At 38.3% G+C, this 16,945-nt stretch overlaps 1 protein-coding gene across 4 annotated transcripts; it reads left to right on the forward strand.

The window, feature by feature from the left end:
• The first annotated feature begins 1,455 nt into the window (after positions 1–1,455).
• Positions 1,456–14,495, forward strand: PUP5 (purine permease 5). Of its 4 annotated transcripts, none has more exons than XM_028257554.2 (3): positions 1,456–1,548; positions 1,649–1,748; positions 13,206–14,495. In XM_028257554.2, the coding sequence occupies exons 2-3, from the start codon at positions 1,724–1,726 to the stop codon at positions 14,279–14,281; spliced, it is 1,101 nt and encodes a 366-aa protein (XP_028113355.2). In that variant the 5' UTR covers positions 1,456–1,548; positions 1,649–1,723; the 3' UTR covers positions 14,282–14,495. The 4 variants fall into 4 exon arrangements, with proteins under 4 accessions (XP_028113355.2, XP_082780956.1, XP_082780955.1 ...); XM_082924830.1 differs by having other exon boundaries at positions 1,468–1,548; positions 12,559–14,495; XM_082924829.1 differs by having other exon boundaries at positions 1,474–1,530.
• The last annotated feature ends 2,450 nt before the right edge of the window (positions 14,496–16,945 follow it).

Consider the following 16,945-nt stretch of genomic DNA (forward strand, 5'->3'; position numbering starts at 1 on the left):
AGTAACAACACACCAACGTGAGAAACCATTACGCACCAAAACAACAGTCATCATAGGCGCACCAAAAAATGATAGCACACAACATTACAATCTGAAAAATCAAACAACATAACAAAATAAATACCTGATTGATTTTTGATCATGTTATGATGTCCCACCACTACACACTTTGACGCAATGTTTTCGCACCAAAACAGGGTGCAAATGCCGTTTACCAAGCACCATTCGATTCGCCCTTTACACTTCACAAATTGTATACATAGCTACCAAATCGATGACTGAACTAATGTTTTAGGGTTTCCTATATCTAGGGTTTCCACCATTCATTTTCAGGGACGTAAACGTTACACTCAAACTGTAATTACGAAAAATCCGATGCTCACAGACTGAACGTTGATCCCCAAAATCTTTCCATTTCCCTAGCTTCAACACCAACCAGAAAGGAAATGAATATTACACAGTTTCGTAATTCCGCCCCCTGTAAAATACCATTGTTGTCCATTACTTTGTAACATAGGACCACATTACGAAAGCCCTTATTGGTAATATTGTATATAACAGGACATTCTCATCTACAAGAAATCTTTTAGGACCAGACAGTGCATGAGTCCACAATCTAGGATTTATTGGTGCATCACCCAAAATTTTATTTAAAAATAATAATAATAACAATAAAAGTTATTAATACACAAATCCTAATTTATGAACTTTTACTCTATTAATTCTTAACTAAGATTTTTTAGACTTTTAAGCTCCATTAAATTTTTAACAGTTGGAATTGCCTTTCAAATAATGATTATTCATCATTTATGATTATGTATAAGGAAACATGATGATTTGACATTTATTTTGATTTTCAAAATTTTAAAGTATCAACTTTCAAATTGAAAAAAAAAAAAATTATGTGCCAAAAAAAAAAAACTAATGTTTGAAAAAATTGAATTGTTTTTTTTTGTACAAGATCGAAAATTTTGTGTCTATAAAGAAGTATGATGATGGAATATTGATGTGTAAAATTAGAAAAAAAAAATGAAAAAACTGAGAATATTCTCAGTTTTAAAACTAAAAAAGAAATAATAAGTTGAAAGGGAAAAACGTTTAATTTCATATTTTTCTTTTTTTCATTAGTTAGTGAAACAATTATCTGAAATATTAATATTTAAAAATTGATAATATTCTTAGTTTTAAAATTTGAGAAAAACTGATAATATTATTAATTTCACTAAATAGGACTTAATTTTAAAAAATTTAGATAGAATCTGAAATACATAATATTTGTAAATAAGACTGGGAAAATGTCTCGTAGCTTAAATTTTGTGGCTCAAATGGCCAAAACGACGTCGTTTTGGCCATTTGAGTCACTTTTGAGCCACAAAATTTGAGTTACGTAGCATTGTAATTAACTCAAAAAAAAAAAAAAAAAACCAACCACCACAATATATAAGATTCCCAAACAACGTATATAACGATCTTTTGGATTTTCGAGAATTGAAAGGAACTACGTGGTCCCATTGTCTCCTCTGAAAGCAAGTGTCTGTATCTACAGTTGTATGTAGACAATAGGGCTCTAATTCTGAATCATTCAATTGAATTCAATGGTGTGTATATAGAAAATTATATAATTTTTATGTATCGTCTCTCATCGCAGCAAAGAATTTGCATACAACAGCGTTGACTCAGCTCTTGTCAGTCTCAGCTTCCGAGTCACTCAGTTTCAGGGTTCATGCAACATCCTCTGCTTCAGCCAGGTCAAATTCAATTTACAAATATTAAATCATCTTCATATGTGTTTTATGGGTTTGTATTAAATTCTGACCTCATTCTAGTTATGGGTTTGATCTCTTTTATATGTACATGTGTGTGAGTGCTATCTTCTAATTTTGATACGTGGGTTTTTCTTGATACATGAAAATTTGAAATTTTTTTATGTTGTGTTTTTGTTTTTAGGTACAAACCCATGGAGGTTTTTTGGGGTTGTTACACATTTATAATTTTTTTTTTTCAACTAAACCCAAAATAATGTTTAGATCTGAACTTCGAAACTTGAAGCTGTTGGATTTGGGGAAACTTGGTGCTAAAAAGACAAATAGGGGTGTTTGGAAGTGTTAAGGCTTGATGTAATGAGGACTATCTACCCAAAGGAAACCTGAAATGGATAGTGTAACAGAGAGTAAATATAGGAAATGGATTTTCTATATTTATTTTCTGGATATACGCGGCTTTGTGCGATCGATTTGCGTTTTCCTAGGTTTTTTTTTTTTTTTTTTAACTACGTTTTCCTAGGTTGTTGAACAACTAATTCTAGTGATTTGGGAATAAAAAAAATGATTGCTTAAGACCCTTAACACATTACCTCCTAAATTTACCCCTAATGACGTGAACTGTTGGAAGTAAGTTGTTGATTAGTTTAGGAATCAACGAAGACTCAACCCCTGTTAGTGTGGATAAATTTAGGGTTAATGTTTTAGGGTTTTCTGGCATTACCATTTAGAATAATAATACCACTTGCAATTTGTAACAGTGTGGATTTTGAAGAATGTGGTGAAAGTTGGACACCATCAGCTACTGAAACTTTAATGAAATTAAAATGATGCTGTTTAAACTTCTTGTGCATATTGTTTTTGTAGAAGAGTGTCATATTTTATTAATTTTTAATTTAACCGAGCATACAACCCTTGACTGAGCGAAATTGTCACGACTCCAAACTGCCCCTACTAGTTTGGTGCCGTGATGGCCAGTAATCCGGGATTACCGAAGGCCAACCTCCAAAATCTACACACAATCAGAGTATAAATATATATATGGGGCTCACAAATGCGGAAACATTAATTTAAAAATACAAGTGGTTCGTAAGAGCAGTGCGTAAGTTATATGGAATGGCATACAACTTTACATAGTATTACAACTTGAATACAAATACAATGAAATACAAAATACATTTTTCATCTTGATCAAAAGGCTTCTCCAGCCGACATGTGTAAATTGCAGACATTATAAGCCGAGAAGCATAGTTTTCAAGACTGCCGACATGTATACAAGTTAAGCCGACATGACAAAAACCCAAAACAAGCTTGCGAGTCACACTTAAGCGTCACCGTCTTTCTGCTCATCACCTACATATATATATAGAGAGGGCAAGCTTGCATACTCAGTGAATGGTATAAGAAATAAAGGGGTTTGTATGACTGGTATTCAAAATCTTTATCAAACAATACATAACATAATTAGTACAAGTCAAAGGATGAACCAAGTCCATCTAGCAAATCTGTCAAGTTTCAAAGGATGCTTACTAACATCATTATAATAAAAGTGATGACATCTCGGCAAACAAAACCCACGCGGTAAATCGTCAGTGGCAAACAAGACAAGACAAGGCAAGACAAGGTAGATATCTCAATTCGATGGTGTCGTTGCATTATAGTCCCCGGACACTAAGGACTTGTGCTATTAATGCTTAGAGTCCCCTAGCACGTACGGACTTCCAAACTTTGTGCTACCAATGCTTATAGTCCCTTAGCACGTACGGACTTCCAAACTTTGTGCTACAAATGCTTATAGTCCCTTAGCACGTACGGACTTTCCAAGAATGTCATCAAAACAAGATATATATATATATATATATATATTCCGATTAGGGATAACCATTCATGCTTACAAATACTTTCCAAAACAAAGCAAAACAAGACTTTTATCAAAGCATTATAAAATAGCTTTATTAAAAATACCACTCACTTAGTTCTTCAAACGTCGGGGTCAAGGCAAGTCCAAACCCTACAAACACATGGCAAAGTCTGTTGAATGCACTTTCAAACAAATTTCACATGCATGCAGATGATCTCGGCATTCCTCAAGACTAAGTCGAATCAAAACAAATACAGTTCTTTATCTCGGGGAAATATGCTGGGCAATTACCAGGTCTAAGCCGAGGTCCCACACCTCCTTGCCGAGGTGTCGCCTCGATGGCCACACTCAACGGAATGAAGTCGGGAAAAATCTGGGTTTCCCTTTCTTGAAGAACATGATGAACATGAACAACATGAACATGAGGGAGATGAATGCAAAGATCGTGATTTGCTATTACAAAATCTGAGATTTCATGCTATGAGTTCAAAAACATGGACCTGGGTACCCATATTCAGGGATCTAGTGAGAGCAAACACAAAAACATGAAACTTAATGCAAACTTTCAGATCAAACAAGACCTTTCTTTCAAGAACACGTGAACACCATTTTCTCTTTCTAAAACCAACTTTAAATCGATGTATGACATGCAAAACGGGTTCGATCATGCAATGCAGCTAGATGATCAATAAGAATGACAAGAGTAAATCAAGAATCTAACCTCAATACGCGAATCTAATGGTTTGATCTCTAGGAATCAAGCTCGAAAACCCACTCTCTCACTCCAAACTTCTTCTTCTTCTTCTAGAGCTTCTCTCTCCTCACAAACAAAGACATATAGCAAAATGATACATTTCTAAGTCTGCTGGCTGACTTAACCCTCTACAGAGGCACGTGGCAGCGGCTGGTTGGTGCTACACAGAAAGGTGGCTGAGTGACAAGACAAAACTATGACAAAGTGTGTTCAACAAGCATGACGGCATGGGCACTCTGGCGAGTAATGATCTCGGCTAATAACAAGACATCGGCAAGTAGGGGATAATGACCTCGGCTAGGAAGGACAACACTTGACTAAGCTGTGCCACACCTTGGCCTAGATGTGCCACACCTCGGTCTAGGTCATACCTTTCCAGGACAAGATCACTTAGGTACAAAGGTAACATCTCGGCCTAGATAATTCACACCTCGGCCTTGGTGATGAACGCCTCGGCCTAGATAATGACATCTCGGCCAATATGTCGGGGCAAAGGTGGAGGTCAAACAAAGTGGTTCCACGATAATTCTAGACATGAAGACGACCTCGGCTAAACTCTCACCATGCAAAGTACAAAACATGCTGTAACACTTAAACGTACAAGGACAAGACTAGAAACGCAAGCTTACAAGACAGACTCACGCGAATGCATATGAGTATGGTTAGGATAGCGTGAGGGTTATTACATCCTACCCCCCTTAAAGAAGTTTGGTCCCCAAACTTGAGTTACCTTGGTTCGAGAATAACTCCGGGTATCGGACTTTCATACCCTCTTCCATTTCCCACGTAGCATCCTTGCCGTAATGCTCTTTCCACTCAATCTTCACCATCGGTATTGCCTTATTTCTCAATCGTCTCACTTGTCTATCGATGATGCGTATCGGCTCTTCTTCATAGCTTAGGCCTTCATCAACCACAATCCCGAAATGATCGATCACGTGTAGTGGATCCCGTATATACTTTCTCAACATCGAGATATGAAACACATTATGAACTTGACTTAATCTCGGTGGTAAAGCAAGTCTGTAGGCAACCGGGTTGACTTTCTCAAGGATTTCGAACGGTCCAATGTAACGGGGTGCCAATTTACCCTTCTTCCCAAATCTTAAAACTCCTTTCATTGGTGAAACCTTCAAGAATACATGATCCCCAATTTCAAATACCAACTCCCTTCTTCTCTGGTCGGCATAACTATTCTGTCGACTCTGAGCAGTCTTGATCCTTTGTCAAATGAGCTTAATCTTCTCGGTTGTAACCTGAACTAACTCAGGACCAATCAAAGCTTTATCTCCCACTTCAGTCCAACATATCGGCGATCTGCACTTCCTTCCATACAAAGCTTCATACGGCGCCATGCCAATGCTAGCTTGATAGCTGTTGTTGTAAGCGAACTCTACTAATGGCAAATGCACTTCCCAGCTTCCCTTGAAGTCCAATACGCACAGTCTAAGCATATCTTCAAGTGTTTGAATTGTTCTCTCTGTTTGGCCATCGGTCTGGGGATGAAAAGCTGTACTAAACCTCAACTCGGTTCCCAAAGCCCTTTGTAAGCTCTGCCAAAATCTAGAAACAAATTTTGGATCTCGGTCTGACACGATGGACATCGGCACACCATGAAGTGTAACGATCTCATTCATATACAACACAGCTAGTCGTTCAGCACTGAACAAGGTCCTAACCGGCAAGAAATGCGCTGACTTAGTTAACCTGTCGATTATAACCCAAATTGAATCCATTCCTTTCTGTGTCTTCGGCAAACCAACTACAAAATCCATGGAGATGTCTTCCCATTTCCACTCAGGAATCGGCAAAGGTTAGAGAAGTCCTGCCGGTCTCTGATGTTCCGCTTTCACTTGTTGACAATACAAACACTGAGACACGAACTCGGCTATCTCTCTTTTCATATTCGGGCACCAAAAGGTCTGTTTTACATCTTGATACATCTTGGTGTTCCCTGGATGAACTGCAAATCTGGATCCATGAGAGTCTTGCAAAATCCTTCTTTTCAATTCTGGGACGTCGGTCACGCACAATCTTCCTTCAAACTTAAGCACTCCATTCTCAAGGGTGTAACCCGACCTCGGCCTGGTGGTAATCTCGTCGGCTACCTTCTTCAGGAATCCATCCTCCATTTGCCTTGCCTTTACTTCCCCAATAGTAGTCGGCTCCACTGAAATCATGGCTAGGCATGCCAAACTTCCCATTGACTTCCTACTCAATGCGTCGGCTACCGAGTTCGCTTTACCTGGGTGATACTGAATCTGCATGTCGTAATCCTTCAATAATTCAAGCCATTTTCTCTGTCTCAAATTTAGTTCCTTTTGGGTGAACAAGTACTTCAAACTCTTGTGATTCGTAAAAACTTGGCAAGAGGCTCCATACAAGTAGTGGCGCCAAATCTTCAAAGCAAACACTACGGCTGCTAGCTCTAGATCATGGGTTGGATAGTTCTTCTTATGAAGTTTCAACTGACGAGATGCATATGTTATGACTCTGCCCCCATGCATTAACACACAACCCAAACCCTTATGTGAAACATCGCTGAAAATCTGAAATTCCTCGTTACCTAACGGGAGTACAAGAACGGGTGCCGTAACTAACCTCGTCTTCAACTCTTGGAAGGCTGATTCTCTATCATCGGTCCATTCATATGTTGTTCCTTTCTTAGTTAGTTGTGTCAATGGTACTGCTATCCTTGAGAAGTCCTTCACAAACTTTTTGTAATAACCTGCCAAGCCCAGAAAACTACGAACCTCGGACACGTTGGTCAGCGTCGGCCAATTCACAATGGCTTCAATCTCACTCGGATCAACTGATATACCCTCTTCATTAATCACATGCCCTAAAAATGAGATGCTGGAAAGCCAAAATTCACACTTACTCAACTTGGCGTACAGTTTCTTGTCTCTCAAGATTTGCAGGGCAAGCCTCAGATGATTCTCGTGCTCAATTGTACTCTTGGAATAGATTAATATGTCGTCAATGAAAACAACTATGAACTCATCTAGATACGACTTAAAGACTCTGTTCATCAAGTCCATGAACGCTGCAGGAGCATTGGTCACTCCGAAAGGCATTACCAAAAATTCGTAGTGGCCATACCTTGTCCGAAAAGCAGTCTTCTCAATGTCCTTGGCTTTAACCTTCAGCTGGTGGTAGCCCGACCTAAGGTCAATCTTGGAAAAGACTCGTGCCCCTTGTAATTGATCAAGCAAATCGTCAATCCTAGGCAATGGATACTTGTTCTTGATGGTTACCTGATTAAGCTCTCTGTAATCAATGCAAAGGCGAAGTGTGCCATCCTTTTTCTTAACAAATAAAACGGGTGCTCCCCACGGTGAAGTGCTCGGCCTAATGAATCCTTTATCCAACAATTCTTGTAACTGTAGCTTCAGTTCTCTAAGTTTAGCAGGGGCCATCCTATAGGGTGTATTGGAGATAGGTTGCGTTCCCGACACGAGGTCCACAGTAAACTCTATTTCTCTATCGACTAAGTGGCCAGGCAGCTCATTTGGAAAGACGTCGGGAAATTCCTTAACAACTGGTATGCCGGCTAACTCAACACTTCCATTCAAATCACTTAATATATTGCACAAATAACCTTGACACCCCTTTTGGATTAACTTGTATGCTTTCATGGATGAGATTAAGTAGGGTGGGGGTACTACTCCCTTACCCTGGAAAAAGACCTCGGCTTTGTTCGGGGTCTTCAATGTAACGCTCTTAGTAACACAATTAATGGATGCATGATGCGCTACTAACCAATCCATTCCCAATATGACATCGAAGTGAGTCATGCTTAATGGCATCAAATCAGCTAATAATTCTACATCCTCAACCACCACAACACACGCCCTATATATGGATGCAATAATTATAGTTCCCCCAGATGGAGTAGATACAGATAGCACATAATCAAGGGGTTCTAACGGTCTGTTCAACTTCTCGGCAAATTTAACAGATACAAAAGAATGTGTAGAGCCCGAATCAATCAAGACGTATGCAACTTGAGAGCAAATTGAGAGTGTACCTGACACTACCGTTTCAGCATTCTGGGTGTCTCCTGGCACTAGAGCAAAAACTCTGCCCTGTCTCATCTGTGTCCTTCCGACGTTGCTTCCTTGTGCAGAGCCCGAGGTGCTCCCATTTTTCTTACCATCATCGCTCTTGCCTTTGGACAGTCTTTCACGCAATGGCCTATCTCCCCACATTCAAAGCAGGCTCCTGTCGCCCAGCGACAAACCCCTAGATGCGGCTTCCCACAACTCGCACACATCGGCTTAGCATTACCATCCTGATCTGAGTTGCTGGAACTGCCCACATTCGCCTTCTTCTTGGCATTAAACGGCATCCGGCGACCTTCATAGTTCTGTCTCTTCCTCTAACTCTCTCCTGAACTTTGATATCGGTTTAAGTTAGCTTCTGCCAAGATGGCCTTGTCTAACACCTCGACATAAGTCGGCATATTGAGCATGTTGACCCGATCCTGGATTGGTCCACGTAGTCCACTTTCAAACTTCCTAGCTTTCCTATACTCATCACTGACCATCTGAGGCGCGTATCTTGCCAATTCTGTGAAGGCACGGTCGTACTCTGCCACTGTTCTGCTGCCTTGAGTCAGAGTCTGGAACTCTGTGGTCTTGCGATCTCGAACGCTAAGCGGAAAATGCTTGTTGTAGAACAATTCTAAAAATCTAGCCCAAGTTAAACCAGGATTAGCCTCCCGGATCATCATCCGCCACCTTCGAGCGTCGTCGTCTAATGTGAATGCTACTAATGTCACCTTCTAAGTGTTGGTGCTGGGAAAGATCTCGAACAGCTTTTCCATTTCCAAAACCCACGCCTCGGCCTTCATCGGCTCTATGCCCCCTGCGAATCTTGGTGGGTTCATCTTCTTGAACTCTTTAATCAAAGTCATCGTCCCCTCCCCATACAAGGCTGGCTATGGAGGCACTTGGGGCACTGGAAGAGGTAGAGCTGCATGTCAGCCATCCGTCTGTTCGGCCGGGGTAGATGTAGCACTTGCATTCTGTTGTCTCATCTGCCTTAATTCACGGGTTAACCCTTCAACTAGTCTTTCTAGTCTGTCCAATCTATCCTCTGATTGATCTCGGCCAACTGATGGTCTACCTCTCCTCATGATGCTATGAGTAGGCAAAATGCAACCTTAAAACAAATTGAACCAAGAACCATGTATGCAAATAACAAATGGTTATGCCGAGATGATGCACACCTTGTCAAGTAACAAGCAATATGATGCAATCCTAAAATTATTCTAAGGGACATCCTATGCTCTTTAGGACTCAAAGTGTGTGAATAACGCACTATAAGGAATGCATGCTCTCATACCAATCTGTCACGACCTCAAACTGCCCCTACTAGTTTGGTGCCGTGATGGCCAGTAATTCGGGATTACCGAAGGCCAACCTCCAAAATCCACATACAATCAGAGTATATATATATATGGGGCTCACAAGTGCGGAAGCATTAATTTAAAAATACAAGTGGTCCGTAAGAGCAGTGCGTAAGTTACATGGAATGGCATATAACTTTACATAGTATTACAACTTGAATACAAATACAATGAAATACAAAATACATTTTTCATCTTGATCAAAAGGCTTCTCCAGCCGACATGTGTAAATTGCAGACATTATAAGCCGAGAAGCATAGTTTTCAAGACTGCCGACATGTATACAAGTTAAGCCGACATGACAAAAACCCAAAACAAGCTTGCGAGTCACACCTAGGCGTCACCGTCTTTCTGCTCATCACCTACATATATATATAGAGAGGGCAAGCTTGCATACTCAGTGAATGGTATAAGAAATAAAGGGGTTTGCATGACTGGTATTCAAGATCTTTATTAAACAATACATAACATAATTAGTGCAAGTCAAAGGATGAACCAAGTCCATCTAGCAAATCTGTCAAGTTTCAAAGGATGCTTACTAACATCATTATAATACAAGTGATGACATCTCGGCAAACAAAACCCACGCGGTAAACCGTCAGTGGCAAACAAGACAAGACAAGGCAAGACAAGGCAGATATCTCAATTCGATGGTGTCGTTGCATTATAGTTCCCGGACACTAAGGACTTGTGCTACCAATACTTAGAGTCCCCTAACACGTACGGACTTCCAAACTTTGTGCTACCAATGCTTATAGTCCCTTAGCACGTACGGACTTCCAAACTTTGTGCTACAAATGCTTATAGTCCCTTAGCACGTACAGACTTTCCAAGAATGTCATCAAAACAAGATATATATATATTTTCCTATTAGGGATAACCATTCATGCTTACAAATACTTTCCAAAACAAAGCAAAACAAGACTTTTATCAAAGCATTATAATATAGCTTTATTAAAAATACCACTCACTTAGTTCTTCAAACGTCGGGGTCAAGGCAAGTCCAAACCCTACAAACACATGGCAAAGTCTGTTGAATGCACTTTTAAACAAGTTTCACATGCATGCAGATGATCTCGGCATTCCTCAAGACTAAGTCGAATCAAAACAAATACAGTTCTTTATCTCGGGGAAATATGCTGGGCAATTACCAGGTCTAAGCCTAGGTCCCACACCTCCTTGCCGAGGTGTCGCCTCGATGGCCACACTCAACGGAATGAAGTCGGGAAAAATCTGGGTTTCCCTTTCTTGAAGAACATGATGAACATGAGCAACATGAACATGAGGGAGATGAATGCAAAGATCATGATTTGCTATTACAAAATCTGAGATTTCATGCTATGAGTTCAAAAACATGGACCTGGGTACCCATATTCAGGGATCTAGTGAGAACAAACACAAAAACATGAAACTTAATGCAAACTTTCAGATCAAACAAGACCTTTCTTACAAGACCTTTCTTTCAAGAACACGTGAACACCATTTTCTCTTTCTAAAACCAACTTTAAATCGATGCATGACATGCAAAACGGGTTCGATCATGCAATGTAGCTAGATGATCAATAAGAATGACAAGAGTAAATCAAGAATCTAACCTCAATACGCGAATCTAATGGTTTGATCTCTAGGAATCGAGCTCGAAAACCCACTCTCTCACTCCAAACTTCTTCTTCTTCTTCTAGAGCTTCTCTCTCCTCACAAACAAAGACATATAGCAAAATGATACATTTCTAAGTCTGCTGGCTGACTTAACCCTCTACAGAGGCACGTGGCAACGGCTGGTTGGTGCTACACAGAAAGGTGGCTGAGTGACAAGACAATACTATGACAAAGTGTGTTCAACAAGCAAGACGGCATGGGCACTCTGGCGAGTAATGATCTCGGCTAATAACAAGACATCGGCAAGTAGGGGATAATGACCTCGGCTAGGAAGAACAACACTTGACTAAGCTGTGTCACACCTTGGCCTAGATGTGCCACACCTCAGTCTAGGTCATACCTTTCCGGGACAAGATCACTTAGGTGCAAAGGTAACATCTCGGCCTAGATAATTCACACCTCGGCCTTGGTGATGAACACCTCGGCCTAGATAATGACATTTCGGCCAATATGTCAGGGCAAAGGTGGAGGTCAAACAAAGTGGTTCCACGATAATTCTAGACATGAAGACGACCTCGGCTAAACTCTCACCAAGCAAAGTACAAAACATGCCGTAACACTTAAACGTACAAGGACAAGACTAGAAACCCAAGCTTACAAGACAGACTCACACGAATGCATATGAGTATGGTTAGGATAGCGTGAGGGTTATTACAGAAATGATGAAAAAAGATTTATGTTGTGACCTCACCTGATTGAGACTGGAGACTTGGTTTGGTTTGGTTAGAGTACATATTTTTATTGAGAATTCTAGATCTCTGTGTGAATTGCTTTTTGTGTTTGTGTGATGAAGTGTGAACCAATTCTGGATCTCTTCTTGTTATTTCACTTCTTTGATAAAAATTGCATCCTAGTAAAATCACACAGTTTATTTCACATATCCAACTATTGTGGTCCCATTATTGCCAGCTTCCTATGTTCAGCTTAATATTTTGATAGAAAATTGTGGGATGGATAACAAGAATATCGAATGTGCTTTGGTGAGTTCTTTCCCAGTTTTATATTTGAATAAAAGAAATGTTGACGAGAAGATAGAAGCATTATAAGAAGTCATTATCCACGTCCTTACAAATATGTTCTCTGCCATCTATGTTACATGGGCTCTGTGCAGGTGTCAGGTGTTGGTTGCGGATGCATATCCAGAAGTTGGACCCATTGAACCTAAAATTTCAGGGCACATGGACTTTGCAAAAAAGGGACATATAGTTATATTTGTAGTCTACTATGTGGGATAAAATACTGTTATATTTATATATAACATACAAATATATAAGAAGTGTCCAATGAAAGGTATAGGATACATATTTCACACCCTTCTCCAAGCATTGTGTGTCCGATGCCATAGGTAAGTTTGGGTACCCGTTGCTAATTCCCAATTTGCGGTTTTGAAAAAGAACATCACCGGACATCCCAACCTAGTCAATTATCTACCCTTAGTCAATTATGTACCCTTAGATTGTCTCACAGCTCTAGAAGAGCCAATCTTATGGGATGTGTCAAACTTCTCTCAAGCCAAAGATAGACAACATAAAAAAATATTTGCTATCTGATCCTCATTTTATTGCAATCGACAAAACACCAAAGTGCCAATTGCAGTTAACTTCTCTAAACAAATGAGAGCAGTTGAATTTCAAAGACATTATCCATATTATATGCATCGTTTTGTGTTTATGCTTGCACCTTTGACCTTTTCTTCTATTTGATCCTGATACTATTGGGTTTCGATTGGCATTTGTTATGATCGTTGATCCATGGTAGGTGGGGAAGGCATGGAGGAGGAGGCATTATCGAGGCCATCAGTTTCATTGCTGGAAAAGATTTCCAAATATAAGACCATGGCTTGGGAAACATATAAAACCAAACCGATCTCATATTGGGTTTTGCTACTCCTAAGCAGTGGAGGAATGCTTGTGGCATTCCCCGCTTCTAGCCTCCTATCCCGTGTCTATTACTCCAATGGGGGCAAAAGCAAATGGATCATTTCATGGGTGGCTGTTGCGGGGTGGCCTCTGACTGCTTTAATCTTAGTTCCTACGTACTACTTTTGTAAAACGTCTCCGACTTCTCTTACCCTAAAACTCACTCTTTCTTATATTGTATTGGGTTTTTTAAGCGCTGCCGATAACCTCTTGTATGCATACGCATATGCTTACCTCCCAGCATCAACTGCTTCGCTTTTGGCATCATCATCCCTAGTGTTTTCTTGCCTATTTGGATACCTAATTGTGAACAACAAAATTAATGCTTCGACAATAAATGCTATTGTGATCATCACCGCTGCTATGGCCATCATTGGTTTGGACTCTGATTCGGACAGATATGGAAACATCAGTAACAGCCAATACATCGTGGGTTTTGTATCGGATATTTTGGGATCTGCTCTCCACGGGCTCATTTTCGCTCTTTCAGAGCTTGTTTTTGTGAAATTCCTAGGTAGACGATCCTTCCACGTCGTGTTGGAGCAACAAGTGATGGTTTCTTTCTTTGCCTTTGTATTCACCACGATTGGGCTTGTTGTCAATAACGATTTCCAATCAATGACTTCCGAGGCTAGAAGTTTCGTGGGCGGTGAAGTTTCATATTTGATGGTTCTTATCTGGGGTGCTATTACTTTTCAGTTGGGGGTTTTAGGTAGCACTGCTGTACTCTTTTTGTCTTCCACCGTGCTAGCAGGTGTCCTCAATGCAGTAAGAGTGCCAATCACAAGCATTGCTGCGGTTATATTGTTACATGACCCGATGAGTGGTTTCAAAATCATGTCTCTGATCATTACTGTTTGGGGATTCGCTTCATACATTTACGGTAATCATTCTGTGAGTAGAGATTCATCATAAATTGTCTGTGGGTTTTTGATTTTTTTTTTTTTTTTCCCTTTCATTTTCTGTTCGTTAGATATAGTAATCATGTTAATAGGATGGATCTGTATAATTATACTCCAATTGCCTGTTGTAATGCCTAATTTACAGAAGAATATATTCGTATGTAAAGACATTGTTGGCTGCTAGATGCATATATGGAGTGATTATATGATGTGTAATGTTATTGATATGATCCCCGGCATAAATTCGTTTTTTTTTAATTATTATTATTGTTATTTATTTTAAATATTTTCATAGCATAGATGGGTTGACAGTCAATATTTAATTCTGCAGTTTCTCAGCTATTTTAATCATGGTTTTTGATATATTTGAAGAAAAAAAATAGTTATCTGTTTGATTGAATGGTGTTGGGAAAATATAGTGTTGAAGTAAATAGGATGACAATAAGTGCCCGTTTGGAAATTTGGTTTTTTTAGTGGCTTTTAATTATTTTATGAAATGAAAAAAAGTTTGTGTTTGGGATAATTTGTTTTAGTTGAATAGATGATTGTAAATGAAAAAATGATTGATTGATGTGTAGAATATGATATTTTGACATTTTAAATTTTTTTTTTTTTTTTAAATTTACTTGTCAATGTATTTTAAAAAATTAATTATAAATTCATAAAAAAAAATTAACTTTACATTTTAATATTTATAAAACTTATCATTAATTTCAAAATATATTTTTAAATATACATTGAAGTGTAATTTTTCCTTTTTTATTTATTTATATTTATTTTTAGCTTTTTGGCTTTCCCAAAAGTTTGAATTTAAACCACATTGCTTTTGTTGGACAGCATGCATTGATAGCACAAAGAAGATGACTTTTTGATCACATGAGTGGCAAAGCACAAATCATAATAAACCAAAAAATATTACAAGTTTTATAATTTTGATATAATTACATTGAGTGCCTACGAGATTTGGAAAAAATGTTACCAACTTCGTAATTTTAATATAATTATTTTTGACTCTTTGAAGTTCTAACTCACATAACACTTGAAATTATTTTTATTAATATTTCGTTAGTTATATGAATAGAATATATTATGAAAAATCTTACGTACATGAAAAAATTTCACATAATAAAACACAAATACAAGACACTCACCTTTTATCTCGTATTTATGTCTCGTGTTTTGTGATTTTTGATTTTTTGTGTTGCTAGCACAGTTTATATATTGGCGCTGTTTGGGAATGATGATTTAAGGCTATTATAGCCTAAATTGCAAAATTAGCCCAAAAGTAAATACTGTTCATAATTTTCCAAAAAAAAAAAAAAAAAAATTTATGGGCTGCAGCCGGGCAGTGCCTACACTGCCACAGCCGAAAATTATAACATCATGGGCTAAATTACCATTTTGCCCCTTTATATCCAATTAAAAAAATATAATTTAGGGATAAATTTGTCATTTTAAATTCAAACATCATTTCAACACACTTTTCAATACAACAACTCAACTAAAAATTCATCTCATCTCTCCCAAACACAAAAACTAAAATAGCCTACTAAAATAGCCAAAAAATCAAATAGCCTATTAAAATAGCCACTTCCCAAACGAGGCCATTGCTTCATATTGGCATTGATGAGTCATGAAACGATGATGAACACAGCAATTCTATTAAACGTTTTGTATTTCGTAAAACTCTCTAGATGGCACTAACAAGAGGTCATCAAGACCAAATCAAAATCCTTTTACAAGATGAACTCACCGAATTTGATATAGTTTGTAGCAAGCTGAAATCTAATAATCGAAAACAAAATCTATGAACACATCTCTCTGTGGGTTATGATGGAAGGTGCAAGGTCAGGAAAATTGACAAAATTTTATGTGTTGGCTATTAAAAAACCTATGAAAAAATTTAAAAACCTTTTGGCTACTTTCCCAAATTGCATACCCCTTGATGCGATCGTTATAGTGTATTTTTATTCCTTTAATTTATATATTTTGTTAGACTTATTTATATTTTATTTAGTCTTGTTTTGTTTATTTTTATATTTTGTAGGTATTCCAAAAGTTTGGTAAAGAAATTGTGAAAAATAAAGAAATTTGAATTTACATGGAAAATGCTTAATAATTAAAGGGAGGATTAATGTGGGGAAGTTTACTCAAACTTCTCTTCCCTTTACTTCACCATGAAGAAAGAGAAGAAAAGAGAAGCTTGGATTCTCTTGTGAAGTCCAAACCAGAAGACTCCAAAAGAAAGAGTTCATCTTGAGTTCAACCTCCTGAAGTTCAACAATGAAGGCACCTTGAAGCTTCTAGAATGTGTCTGAAATGTGGTGAAATTTCCGTCACCACCAACGCATCTCACCCTAAAGAAACTCTATAAATAGAGAGGTAAGCTATTGTATTTGATATGCAAACATTGAATTGAAGAAGAAGAGAGTTGTGAGGAAATAAGAGTGAATTTGTATCTCTCCAAAATATATAGAATTTTTGCTGCCCATGGACGTAGGCAATTACCGAACCACGTAAACTCTGTGTTTCTATCTTATGTGTGTTTATTTGCATCAATCTATGGCTCCCTCTGCCCAGCAATTAAGTCACAACTTGGTGTTTGGCCTAGTTGGTTGGCTACTTATTCTTGGTAGTCTATAATTTTTAAATTTTTTTAACATAAGAAATAGGAACA

This window comes from Camellia sinensis, chromosome 4, assembly GCF_055761805.1.
Source record: "Camellia sinensis isolate YWXY chromosome 4, ASM5576180v1, whole genome shotgun sequence".
Classification (NCBI taxonomy): Eukaryota; Viridiplantae; Streptophyta; class Magnoliopsida; order Ericales; family Theaceae; genus Camellia; species Camellia sinensis.

Coding starts and splice junctions, on each gene's coding strand:
- PUP5 (XM_028257554.2), top strand. CDS start 1,724: ATGCAACATCCTCTGCTTCAGCCAG. Junction 1,749..13,205: donor ACATCCTCTGCTTCAGCCAG/GTCAAATTCAAT, acceptor GATCCATGGTAG/GTGGGGAAGGCATGGAGGAG.